Raw genomic sequence first — 14,000 nt, forward strand, 5'->3', positions numbered from 1 at the left:
TAATGTTTTGAATTATTTTTTTTTAATATTATCTAAAAAAAAAAAAGGAAACTCGCTGCATGTTTGGTATTGCGGTAATCAGGCTGACCTGCAAAATCATGTGTCCAGGTCAAATTTAGCGCACAATGAATGCAGTAAAAAACAAAACCCAAGAAACAATGGCAGAATTGTATTTTTCTCATCATTTTATCCCACCCTTTTTCAGTAAACAATATGGTTAAGGTGGTCATTAAAAACTATCTCTTCTCGCAAAAAAACAAGACTGCGTATTGTTACGTGCATGGAAAAATAAAAAAAATGGTGGCTCTTGGAAAAAAGGGCGAAAACGCAAAAAAAAACCCCCAAAAGAACCTGGTCCTTAAAGGATTAATATGAATACTTCTGCTCTTTTGCGCAGGTGAAATTAGAAATCGAAGATTCTGATGATTATGTGGCGACTCCATATGGTGATGATGATGATGATGATGAGACCTGCATTTGTGATAAAGAAAGGACCTCAAAGCAGTGGGTTCTGGAGTTTACAAAAATAGGTAAGAATTAGAGGTGGACGAGCACTAAAATGCCCGGGAGCTCGGTCCCAGAGTCAAGCAGATTGGATGCTCTGAAAGTCCTCAGCTCGAGTAACGAGTATAATGGAAGTCAGTGATAGGGCAATTCGGCTCTACGCTCACATACAGCCAGCCATAGACAGAGCATTTCCAGGGAGGGCGGGGTTTTTATTATTTTTTCTTTTGATACACTACATCTGAAAACATAGTTTCATCCCCAGCGAGGGCCATTCAGAGACTACAAATGGCTCTCCCTGGGGCACCTGCACATATCAGGCAGTGAAGTGAGCCTGTGCTTTGTGGCCATTGTTTCATGGCCGACACATCTGAGCATCATGATACTTAGCTGAGCACTGCGAGTACTCAAGCTCCCCGATGCCCAATCAAGTACCGAACAGTGAAGGGCACGTGCACTTATCTCTAGTAAGAATTAGTGATGAGTGGGCACTACTATGATCGGGTGGTCGGTACTCGTAGCTAGTGATGAGTGGGCACTACCATGCTCAGCTGCTCGGTACTCGTAACTAGTGATGAGCGGGCACTACCATGCTCGGGTGCTCTGTACTCGTAACTAGTGATGAGCGGGCACTACCATGTATGGCAGTAGTAGTGCTCGCTCATCACTAGTTACGAGTACCAAGAACTTGAGCAAGGTAGTGCTCACTCATCACTAGTTACAAGTACTGAGTACCCGAGCATGGTAGTGCCCGCTCATCACTAGTTACAAGTACTGAGTACCCGAGCATGGTAGTGCTCACTCATCACTAGTTACAAGTACTGAGTACCCGAGCATGGTAGTGCCCGCGCGTTATTAGGTACGAGTACCAAGCACCTGAGCATGGTAGTGCTCGCTCGTCACTAGTTACCAGTACTGAGCACCTGAGCATGGTAGTGCCCGCTCATCACTAGTTACAAGTACTGAGCACCTGAGCATGGTAGTGCCCGCTCATCACTAGTTACGAGTACTGAGCACCCGAGCATGGTAGTGCCCGCTTATCACTAGTTACGAGTACTGAGCACCCGAGCATGGTAGTGCCCACTCATCACTAGTTACGAGTGCAGAGCACCTGAGCATGGTAGTGCCCGCTCATCACTAGTTACGAGTGCAGAGCACCCGAGCATGGTAGTGCCCGCTCATCACTAGTTACCAGTACTGAGCACCTGAGCATGGTAGTGCCCGCTCATCACTAGTTACGAGTGCAGAGCACCCGAGCATGGTAGTGCCCGCTCATCACTAGTTACCAGTACTGAGCACCTGAGCATGGTAGTGCCCGCTCATCACTAGTTACGAGTGCAGAGCACCCGAGCATGGTAGTGCCCACTCATCACTAGTAAGAATATCTGTCTTTTTTCTAGTGTTATTCTTCTTGTACATTGGGATCATTGATGTCGCTGATATTTCTAATTGTTCAGTCTCTTCTATTGTCATGTAAAGGTGATATCAGCATCACGGCGTCGGCATCCACAGTACCAACAGACCCTTCTGATCCATGTCACGATGTGGATGATGATAATGCAGTAACTCGTAAAGACACAGTCAGAAGAGTCGTAAAAGTAGAGGTAAGGTTCTGTGACTGCTGCACTTCTGTTTGTAATACTTTGTGTTTTATATAAATCTGTTCAATGTGGATGCTTAAAACTTCCTATTTCTTATATCATCATCTGCACTGTAATTCAGTTTTCTGTCCATAAAGACTTTTAAAAAAAATACATTCTTTGCTCCTGTAGCGCCTCTGACTATATCAGGGTGCTACAGGGAACTGCATCCTGTCCCCCATGATGCAGGGCCTACCCTCCATGGTTCCAGGTTGCCAAAAATACGGTGTCACTCCCATCAGCACCACAAATCCCAACTAAAGGCTGCTTTACACCAGACATTCTATCGTGCGATAGATCGTCGGGGTCACATTCTTTGTGACGCACATCCGGCATCGCTGGCGATGCCGGCCTGTGTGACACCTCCTAGCGACGCAGTATCGCTCACAAATCGTGAGTCGGGTACTGCTCGTTAGGTTTCATAATATCGTTTAATTTAGTTGTTCATCGTTTCTGTGGTAGCACACGCCGCTCCGTGTGACACCCCGGGAACGATGAACAGCAGCTCACCTGCGTCACGCGGCCGCCGCCGGCTATGTGAAGGAAGGAGGTGGGCGGGATGTTTACGTCCCGCTCATCTCAGCCCCTCCGCTTCCATTGGCCGGCGGCCGTGTGACGTCGCTGTGACGCCGAACGTCCCTCCCACTCCAGGAAGTGGACGTTCGCCGCCCACAGCGAGGTCGCACGAGAGGTAAGTACGTGTGACGGGGGGTTACCGACTTTGTGCGACACGGGCAGAGATTTGCCCGTGACGCAAAAAGGACGGGGGCGGGTACGATCGATTGTGAAATTGCACAATCGGTCGTACCGTGTAAAGCAGCCTTAACACCTCACATCATGACCTGTCAGACACATCAGTGGTTTGGGCTAGCAGTAAAAGGGCCGCCCACCTAGGGGTCAGGCAGACTGGTGGGAGGGATTACAAAGAGAGACGAGTGACAGCTCTCAAAGTGAAAGAAGCTGGAGTGTTAGCTCCCAGGGAGCTAGAGAAGGAGACTGCAGTTGGGTTGCAGACGGTGGTCCAGGACCGGAGGAGTTGGGGACCGGTTGCAGAGACGTTGGACAGGGGTGTAATGGATGTAGTCTGGAGGACTGTCGGCACCACAGAGACCCAACAGAACGGACTGGTACCGAGTACGACGGGGTACAGGACCTTAGGTCAGGAACCGATTCAACGTCCTGATAATTAACCTGGGAGGGAGAGTACCTTCACAGACGTCCCTAAAAGCTGAGAGGTTGAGGGCATCAGCACAACAAGGGGGACAGGGTTTTCCAGTAAAAAGCAGCCCACCGAGGTCCCAAGTGCAAGCTCTCAAGAGCACAGCTATACTACACATAGTGAGCAAGGTCCCAACAGCTTCAAGCCACGGGGCCACCAACAGACAACTAAATTGTGTGCACGGAGGCAGGCTCCGGATCACTAAGTGACACCTTTGGGAGAGGATACCTGGACGTGCTCCCCGCAGCAGCAGCTGTACTCAGAGACTTTGGTTTATCTACAGTGTGTGTGTCTACTTTCTAAACCTCATCCAAAACCACGACAACCCGCAGTCAGTACCCCGGTCCCTGCACCCTGCTCTCCCCAAACAGCCAATCACCCCAGAGACCGGGGCCTTCCCTACCTGCGGAGGGACTGACACCTTGCTGCCTCACACCATCTGCCCCGGTACTCCCTCCGGCAGCGGCGGTGCTCCCATTACCGCAACCCGCAGGTGGCGTCACGAACTCTCCCCTTGTAAATACCTCCCTTTAATCGAGTGTCCTCTAAACCCAGGGTCCAGGGACCCTCAAGCCGCAGTAATCCCGGATCCGAGCAGCTCACCTGCCTCCGGGGTGGCACACTCCAAAAATATATTTCTTATATTTAAGGAAAAGAAGAGGGACAACAGGAGGGCAATGCGGCTGCAGCTTCTATAAAACAACATCAGACAAGTTTCAAAATTCCATATACAAAGTTATTTCTTTTATTCCCTTCAACACCATCATGTTGAGCACAAGCATATGGCACTTGGAACCATGGCAGAAGACGGCTGTTTATACCCATTATTAAGAGGTTTTCCAGCAGGGAATAGACTAAAGGGGGCTTTACACGCTACGATATCGTTAATGAATTATCGTCGGGGTCACGTTGTTAGTGACGCACATCCGGCGTCATTAACGATATCGCAGCGCGTGACACTGACCAGCGACCTTAAGCGACCTCAAAAGTGGTGAAAATCGTTCACCATGGAGAAGTCGTCCTAAAACAAAAAATCGTTAATGGTTTGTTATCGATGTTGTTCGTCACTCCTGCGGCACCACACATCGCTGTGTGTGACACCGCAGGAGCGAGGAACATCTCCTTACCTGCGTCCATCGGCAATGAGGAAGGAAGGAGGTGGGCGGGATGTTACGTCCCGCTCATCTCCGCCCCTCCGCTTTGATTGGCCGGCCGCTTAGTGACGTCGCGGTGACGTCGCTTTGATGCCAAACGCACCTCTCCCTTGAGGGCGGGATTGTTCGGCAGACACAGCGACGCCGCCGACCAAGTGTGTGCGTGTGACGCTGCCGTAGCGGTAATGTTCACTGCAGCAGCGATCACACGATATCGCATGCACGATGGGCGCGGGTGCTTTCACTCTCGATATCGTTAGCAATTGCTAGGAATATCGTAGCGTGTAAAGCCCCCTTAAAGGCCCTGTCACACACACAGATAAATCTTTGGCAGATCTGTGGTTGCAGTGAAATCATGGACATATTTTTCCATTTGTACACAGCCACAAACCTGGCACTGATTGTCCACAATTTCACTGCAACCACAGATCTGCCACAGATTGATCTGCCACAGATTGATCTGCCACAGATTGATCTGTGTGTGTGATAGGGCCTTTAGACTAAAGGGGGCTTTACACGCTGGGACATCGCTAATGCGGAGTCGTTGGGGTCACGCACGGAATTTGTGACACACATCCGGCCGCATTAGCGATGCCGTTGTGTGTGACACCGATAAGCGATTTTGCATTATTGCAAAATCGCTAATCGGCGACATGGGGGTCCATTCTTAAAAATCGTTACTGCAGCAGTAACGAATTTGTTCCTCGTTCCTGCGGCAGCACACATCGCTGCGTGTGACGCCGAAGGAACGAGGAAGCTCCCCTTACCTGCCTCCCGGCCGCTATGCAGAAGGAAGGAGGTGGGCGGGATGTTACGTCCCGCTCATCTCCGCCCCTCCGCTGCTATTGGGCGGCGGTTCAGTGACGCCTCAGTGACGTCGCTGTGACGTCGCTGTGACGCCGCACGGACCGCCCTCTTAGAAAGGAGGCGGTTCGCCGGTCACAGCGACGTCGCCAGACAGGTAAGTATGTGTGACGGCTCTGGGCGATGTTGTGCGGCACGGGCAGCGATTTGCCCGTGTCGCGCAACAGATGGGGGCGGGTACCCACACTAGCGATATCGGGACCGATATCGCAGTGTGTAAAGTAGCCTTAAGGGGTATTTACACACTGCAACATCGCTAGCATCGGCTAGCGATGTCCAGCGCGATAGTCCCCGCCCCCGTCGCACATGCGATTTCTTGTGATTGCTGCCGTAGCGAACATTATCGCTACGGCAGCATCACACGCACTTACCTAGTCGGCGATGTCGTGGTGACTGCCGAACAATCCCTCCTTCAAGGGGGAGGTGCGTTGGGCGTCACTGCGACGTCACTACGACGTCACGAAGCGGCCGGCTAATCAAAGCGGAGGGGCAGAGATGACCGGGACGTAACATCCCGTATCTCCTTCCTTCCGCATTGCCGGTGGACGCAGGTAAGGAGATGTTCGTCGGTCCTGCGGCTTCACACACACAGCGATGTGTGACGCCGCAGAAGCGACAAACAACATCGAATCAGCAACAGGAGCGACATTCTGGAAATGAACGACGTGACACAGATCAACGATTTTTTACTGTCCCGCGCTCGTTCATCGTGGCTCCAAGGGTTTACACAATGCGATGTTGCTACCGGCGCCGGATGTGCGTCACAACAACCATGACCCCGACGATATTTCAGTAGCGATGTCGCAACGTGCAAAGTACCCCTAAGAATGAAGACTTTTTTTTTTTTGAAAGTTAAGAATGTATTTTATATAAAGTGGTCTTTTTGATTTTTCCACAAGGCTCAAGGAATAAAACACGACGTTGCATTGAGTTACCTGCACCACGTGGACGGTAAGACTTCATCTCATTTGAGTCTTACACCTATTTGCAAGGACTTTAGATGGGGGATATTCAATTTGTGTTATATTTTAGTATACCACAATTTTTAGGCACTATAAAATTATATTTGCTTTATAGCTGCCTCCTGACGCTGAGCACTGTTGCTTTTGTTAAAAAACATGGCAAACTAGTTAATGAGAAAGCTTCACTTTCATGAAGGTGTAATTCCTCCATTATGAGGATTGTGGTGGTCCGGATAGCCCCCCCCCCACCAATTCAGAAGGGATTATTTATACTACTGTATATAAGACTGACTATTTTTGGTTTGTTTTTTAAAGATTCAGTTGCTGATAGCTATGCTACAATCCAGTTTCCAGATGACTTGGTGGAAGATTCATATCAATTATATGTAACTTGTGTAGGTGAGTTGAAGTTTCACAATTTTCTTTTTCTTTTTCGGATGATTCATTCTTTTTTGGAAAATAATGATAATACTGGTAATTTTTTTATTCTAATAACTTTTTGCTGTTACTTGTATTGCACCGATTTGCTCCAATAAGTTGCGAAAAGAGGTTGACCAGTGAAACGAAAAGTTTTCCTTTGTCCTCAAGAAAGGTGACAACTTGATGATCGCGATTGACATATGGGGCAATTTTATCCCCATTACAAAATGGAGTTACAGATTGGACCTCCTATCGTTGTTCCATTCATTCCCTATCGGGCTGCCAAAAAAGGCGAAAGTATGATAACCCTGTGCCCCTTCTTCCCCCCACAAGCTTTGGCAGCAATTTTGCCTCACCGTGCTTGTGTCACGACACAGCTTTAGGGAAGGTCCAGCGTGAGGCAAAAACACACAACAACAGGGGTTACACCATGACAAATAAGGGGTACACTAGGGGCATTATAACAACAGTGGCCCCTAGAGCTAGTGAGAGGGAAGATAGACACCTCTTCCACTTACCTGCCGCTGTACCCGGCACTCCTAGCCAGTCCCTATACAGGTTCCTCACCTGTCGCCAAGCAGGAACCTAAAGCCCTGAGTGACCCTACAATAGTCCCGGCTAGTGAGTTGGCAGGTGAGGAACACTAGCCACACCGCTGCACTAGAACAACACACCTGGGAAAGAAGATAGACAGAAGAAAAACACAATGATAAACTTCTGCAGTCAGCACTAAAAGTGCAGCCACCAGACCAACTTCAACAGAGGGTTACAGCAGCTCCTTCCACCTCCAGGCCCAGCACCCAAATGTTAAAGAATAACCGGCACCCTCTGCTGGTAGCAGAGGGTATATAAAGGGACTGATAGTGGTCCCAAACTGGCAACACCCAACCAGGAGTCAGAAGCTGCTGGAAAGCAAACTGATATTAACCCTACGACTGCCAAAAGAAAGGAAATCCAGTTAATATTGAGAGTCTAGAATGAAAATGACTCTCAAGGCCTGAATCTGTCACTAGTGTCATAATGCAGAGAGACAAGCGTGACAGCTTGTTGTTTCACTTTTGACATGGGTAGCCCGTTAATCTGAGTGTGAAATAAGAAGAGCAAAAAAGAGAGAAGGAAACAGAATCTGGATCATGCATTTCTATAAAGATTGAGTAACTCTATGATTACATGATAGCACCCATGGGCACAACTTGATTTTTTGGGGATTTTAATTTTTCGGGATTATTTTTTCCCAAAAATGTATTATAGGAGTCATCAGTCTATTAGCATTCCCAGTATATCTCAGGCACGTACTATTCCAGAAATTATTACAGTGGCACTCACCCATGCATCGTTAGTGGCACTCATCTTTTCCTTTACCTCTTAAGTCCAATGTCAAGACTCACTACCAAATAACTCCCAGATCTCAGCTTCAGAGACAGACACCTAAAGGAGGCAGTAAATAGAGTATTTTTACCATTTTTCCCCTTCTCATCTACCAATACGGAGATCAACATGGTGAATACATTGACTAACAGTACTTTCATTGGTCCCGCTGATGACATTATAACCAGTGGACCCACCCAAGGTCAACTAACGGAAAAATAAGAAAAAAAAAACAAAAATCAACTCTGTTTTTTCAGAATTTTTGGGGGGCACATCATTAAAAAAAAAAAAAAAGTATGCTATAAAATAATAATATTGATTAAAAAAATATATAAATAAATAAATACTACCCGCTCTGGCATCGATGTATTGACCTCAACTAAAAGTAAAAGTTGTTCAATGTTGGAAAAACTTGTTTTTCATTTTTTTTATTGAATTTTGCATAATTAAAAATGTAGGTTGAATATGAAACAAATGACATTTTTTATTTATTTTTTTATTTATTTTTAAACAATACAGAAGAAAATAACTGCTGTAAATGATAAAATATAGTTAAAAAAAATGGTAAAATTAAAGAGTTATTGCTATTTGACTAATATGTGCAAAATATCCAAATTCTTCCAGAGGGCAGGGGATAAAAATAATAGGATGAAAAAAAAAATGCATATGATTAGTTTTGTTTTAAGAAAGGAAAATTGTTTTAAAAAAAAAAATAGCCTTGTGTTTTTTTATTTTAATTTCTATTAATATGTTGCGAGCCTATAGGTAAAAAAAAATAATGGACCGGATTTACTATTGTTTTTGTACCAATAGTGGATATAGTGAATATGGTTGCTGTCCTGTCACGGCCGTTTGTCTGTATCTGGAGACTTGAGTTGTGACAGCATCTGGGCCAGAGTCTCTTTTTGCCATCTGAGACTCCTCACATTAAACCTAGTCCCTTTCTTTTGGTACTGAAAGGGTTAATGTCAGTTTTGCTTTGCAGCAGCTTCTGACTCCTGTCCTCAGGTGTTTCCGGTTGGTGAACACTCCCTTCCCCTATATATGGTCACATCTCCCAGTAGAGAATGCCGGTTATTCTGATTCATTCTGTAGCTAGGCCTCGAGGTGGAAGAAGCAGCTGAAGCGGTGTAGGCTGCATTCCTGGTGTCTCACTGCAGCCGTGTAACTGGGGTTTATCCCTTTGTTGTTTCCCCTGTCTGTATTCCCTTCACGTTGTATTAGTGTAGTGGTGGGACTAGTGATCCTGTTACGTCCGGGTGGTGGAAGCACTGCACCGTACACCGATTTCCCCTGAGGAGGCAGCCAGGCCGGTCACCCCGCCAGAGGGTCCTGATGCACGGCAGCCGAAGCACTATAGGTAGCTGGACAGTCCGTAGAGGAGCAGGAAAGGTGGATGATGCTGAACCCACGGAGTTCTGGACGGTAGTCCGGGTTACGAGGCTCAGGGTCCGAGGCCGGGTTGTAGGGTAAGGCGGGATCCGGAACCTGCTGAGCGATGGAACGGGTCACCGAACGGAGCCAGGGACTGGAGACTGGCGGAGCTGCAGAGGTGGTGGGGCATCCGCCGAAGTCACCGTCAGGGTCCAGGGATGGACTTGGTTCGGAGCGACTGGCGTGGCAGGACAGGCTCTACGAGACAGGACAGGGTTAATGCAAGGCAAAGCACAGGGCAAAGCAATACGGGGACCTGAACACTAGCTTGCTAAACACGTAGAACAGGCCCCGTCCACCAGGAAAGAGAAACCTTATATACCCTGTACCTGTCTATGCAATATCCTGTTTCTGGGTGCTGGCCCTTTAAGAAAGGGTCAATGACCGCGCGCGCGCCCTAATGCGCATGCGCGAGGCCCGTGTGCCAGAAGCCAGTCCAGGAAGCGGTGAGGAGGAAGCAGGAGCGCCCGGCTGGGAGTTCCACGTCGCAGAGGAGCGCCGGGAGCGGGGAGCTGGACGCATGGAGGCCGCAGGCGAGGACGAGGAGGCCGGGACCGGAGTGGTGAGCAGCGGACGCAGCCGGGGAGCGGGGAGCGGGCCACGGGGACCGGAGAACGGGACCAGGGGACTGGGAAGCGTGACAGATCCTAACCTGCCAGCTCACTAGCCAGAGCTATTACAGGTTCTTTCAAGGCTTCAGATATCCTGCTCGTTAACAGGTGCTGAACCTGTATAGGGACTGGCTAGGAGTGCAGGGTGCAGCTGCAGGTGAATGCAGGAGGTGTCCCATCTTCCCCCTCACTAGCACCACGGCCCACCATTGTTAGTGTCCCTGAAGTACCCCTTGTTTGTTCTGAGGTAACCCCAGTTAGTTGTATGTCTTGCCACACTCCGGACCTTCCCCATGTCCGTACATGACATGTCCTCATCAGAACAGAGATGTCATTAAATCTCCCATCTGGAATTGAAAGGATTCTACTGACTCTGTCTCAGTCAACACAGTAAAGCTAAAAAGTGATCTGTAGAAAAGGAGCAATGTCACTATTATCTGTCTTCTATTCTTTTGTGTGAATTTTGAATTTTTAAGGGTTTTTTATTTGGATACTTGCATGAAAACATTTTTTCGATGATACATTCTTAAATTTTTGGTGCAACATTAAAAACTATTTCTGTTCTAAGTCGCATATTGTACAATGTTTTGTTTTTTTTACAACTTGCAGGTGACACAATACAACTCGGGGTTGAGAATCTCAATCGTCTGCTGAACTTGCCGGACGGATGCTGTGAACAGAACCTTTTACGGATCCTTTCCGCTGTATATTTTTACAGATACCTCAGTGACACGGGCAGATTAACTCCCGAATTTGAGGACAAAGTTAAAAATTATCTCATTAATGGTAAGACCTTCTAAGATGATCTGCCATGGATGCTCTGATGTCTTCATTTTTATATATGTCTAGATATGTGTGACTTATGGGGGAGTAGGGAGGCTTCAATATGGAAGAGGTCGTTGGATGCTGATGCCAAAATTTGCAGGGCACAGATAAGGCCGACTTTAGGATTCATACACACTGGCATGAAGCTCGTACACCATTGTGTGGAGCCTTTCTGCTTTTCTGGTATGATGATGTATGGCCACCAAAAGGCACCATGCAGAATTCGTCAGGGTGGCGGCTGATCACCACCGTCAATAAAGAGTCAAGTGGACCAAGCCATGATTTTTTTTTTATTATTCCAATTTTAAAAAGAATGATAAAAATTAATCCATTTTATTCATGGGGCAATAATCATGCCTGAGCATTTGTAGATTTCCCTGATGGAAGCAATATACAAGATCTGACCTCTGCGGAGTATTGTAGCCATGCTCCATGATCTGTGCAGAGGTCCCTCTGCGGGGAGGGGGAGGAAGTGACCTATTATCTCGAGTCTTTCCTAATTCTACATTGATGGCTCCTAAAAAATGATCTCTAATTGGTCAAATATAAGACTTAAGGCCGCTTTACACGGTACGACATTGCTAAAGTGATGTCGGTGGGGTCACGGAATTTGTGACGCACATCCGGCCTCTTTAGCAATGTTGTAGCGGGTGACACCTATGAGCGATTTTGCATCGTCGCAAAAACATGCAAAATTACTCATCGGCGACATGGGGGTTCCTTCCCAATTATTGTTGCTGCTGCAGTAACGATGTTGTTCCTCGTTCCTGCGGCAGAACACATCGCTCTATGTGACACCGCAGGAACGAGGAAGCTCTCCTTACCTGCCGCCGCCCACAATGAGGAAGGAAGAAGGTGGGCGGGATGTTATGTCCCGCTCATCTCCGCCCCTCCGCCTCTATTGGGCGGCCACTTAGTGACGTCGCTGTGACGCCGCACGGACCGCCCCCTTAGAAAGGAGGCGGTCCGCCGGTCACAGCGACGTTGCTAGGCAGGTAAGTAGTGTGACGGGTCTGGGCGATGTTGTGCGGCACGGGCAGTGATTTGCCTGTGTCGCACAACCGATGGGTGCGGGTACCCACGCTAGCGATATCGGTACCGATATCGCAGCATGTAAAGCGGCCTTAAGTGGTCAAAGTAAAAAATTCCAATTTTTTGTATATAATGATGGTGATAATGAAAATTTATTAAAAAGAAAAAAACAAAAAATTCTGGTTAACACAAAAAAAATTTTGAAGGCCTTGTGCGCATGGTGCCTTTTTGACGCATTTTTTTTGGTGCTGTTTGTGGCCCAAATCTGCCTACCTGCCTGTCTATCTATCTCAACAAAGTCAATGAGGATTCTGAAGTGATGTGCACACGTCGCTTCTTTTTTCCTTGCAATTTTGGGTGCAGAAAAATCTGCAGCATGTCAATCCTTGTTGCGTTATTTTCCAGCATTTTGTAGCCCTTACAGCCATTTTTTTAAGAAAAATCTCATGGCACAAAAACGCATAAAAAAACTGTCCAAAATACAACAAAAAAAAGCGTGCGGTTTTTGATGCATTTTTCTGCCACAAGGTGCAGATTTTGCTGTAGAAATCTGCACTGAAAATTCAGCATGTGCACATAGCCTAAAAGTCAACTACTGTACTAGATTATGTGAAATTGCAAACTGCTAAAAACAAAATTTACTTTGCAATTTATCTCTCATTAAAAGTCCTCCACGGTCACAAGAATTTGGGATTTTGACACTTGTTGCTTATTGCTCCTCACCTCAGTTACTGGGCACCTCTGCATTTTATCAGCGATGCTTTGAAGGAAAAAAAAAAACAAAAGTGCAAAAAAACAAAAATTAATCAGTCTATGGCCTCCTTCACACATCAGTGTCTCCGGTACGTGTGATGTCCATTTTCACACACACCGGAGACATGGGCGCACGTAGACCCATTGAAATCAATGTGCTTGGTCACACATCCGTGTTTTCACATGGTCCGTGTGTCCGTGTGGCGCACAAGCGTGTCTGTATGCTCGACACAGTGAGATGTCTGTTTTCTGGCAATGTGGCGCCCCTGAGGCTTCAGTCGCCACAGGGTACTGCATCTCACTTAAGGTGCAGTATTCATCCTGGGTAAGGAGGAGGTTATTCAGCAGTGTTTATCCCATTCACACAACATACAGTTTAGTAGCCAGCCACTGGGACTGGCTAGGGTAGATGTGGGGGGTTGGCTGTCATGGGAACAGGACTTTCCCAATCACTTGTCACAACTTGGGGGTGGAGATACACTGGGGGGGGGGGAAGTAGGAGCAACATTCACACATAGTCAGTCAAGTCAGGACTTCGGTCCAGGCAACACGACACCTTAGGAAGTCAAGTGGAGCAGGGTGGCTGAGGCTTGGAGCAGGAAGCTAAACCCGGGCTCTCTACACCTGAAGGGGATTCCAGGGTCCGCAGAATGTGCAGCGAGCACCCACAACCCGTTCCACAGTCCAGGATTGGCATGGAGGGACCCTCGAAAAAAGGCACTTACAATGGTGACCTCCGAACTATCCAGGATCGACTGAGGCCCATCACGGTGGGAACCATCACTCCAAGGGTGACGACATTGAAGTGAGTAAAAAGAACTTTGACCGCAGTCTCTGTGTCATCTCCATCATTGCCGACGCCCCTGCGCTCTGGCGCTATAGACTACCACCACCATCATCCTCCCTGGGGCCAAGGTCTACCTGTGGGGAGCAGCATCATCCGAGCTGCGTTACCATCTGCCCCATAAGAGAGAGATCTTCTGCAGCGGCGGCTCCCCCCATAGCTGCATACCACAGGTGGCGTCACAAGACAACTACTCCCAACATCCCCAAACTCTTCATCTTTTATTGACACCGATGGGACCACGGAACCGAGCCAGGCCACTATGACAACCTGACCTATCACCGGCCCGGTGACGAGTAAAACCCCAGGCCTCATGGGCGCGTCACCAGCAGCACTGATGTCACACAAACCGGAGAAAACACAGGTCACA

The 14,000-nt window shown here is 47.8% G+C and overlaps 1 protein-coding gene across 1 annotated transcript in view; it reads left to right on the top strand.

Moving 5' to 3' along the window:
• The window catches only part of LOC142310728 (ovostatin-like), a 175,169-nt gene that overhangs the window by 125,569 nt on the left and 35,600 nt on the right, over positions 1-14,000 (top strand). Inside the window, exons 22-26 of the mRNA XM_075348354.1 lie at positions 398-530; positions 1,984-2,108; positions 6,281-6,332; positions 6,659-6,742; positions 10,786-10,962. Of these exons, the coding sequence (XP_075204469.1) occupies positions 398-530; positions 1,984-2,108; positions 6,281-6,332; positions 6,659-6,742; positions 10,786-10,962 (571 nt within the window). The remainder of the gene's footprint in view (positions 1-397; positions 531-1,983; positions 2,109-6,280; positions 6,333-6,658; positions 6,743-10,785; positions 10,963-14,000) is intronic.

Source organism: Anomaloglossus baeobatrachus, chromosome 5 (genome assembly GCF_048569485.1).
Source record: "Anomaloglossus baeobatrachus isolate aAnoBae1 chromosome 5, aAnoBae1.hap1, whole genome shotgun sequence".
Lineage (NCBI taxonomy): Eukaryota > Metazoa > Chordata > Amphibia > Anura > Aromobatidae > Anomaloglossus > Anomaloglossus baeobatrachus.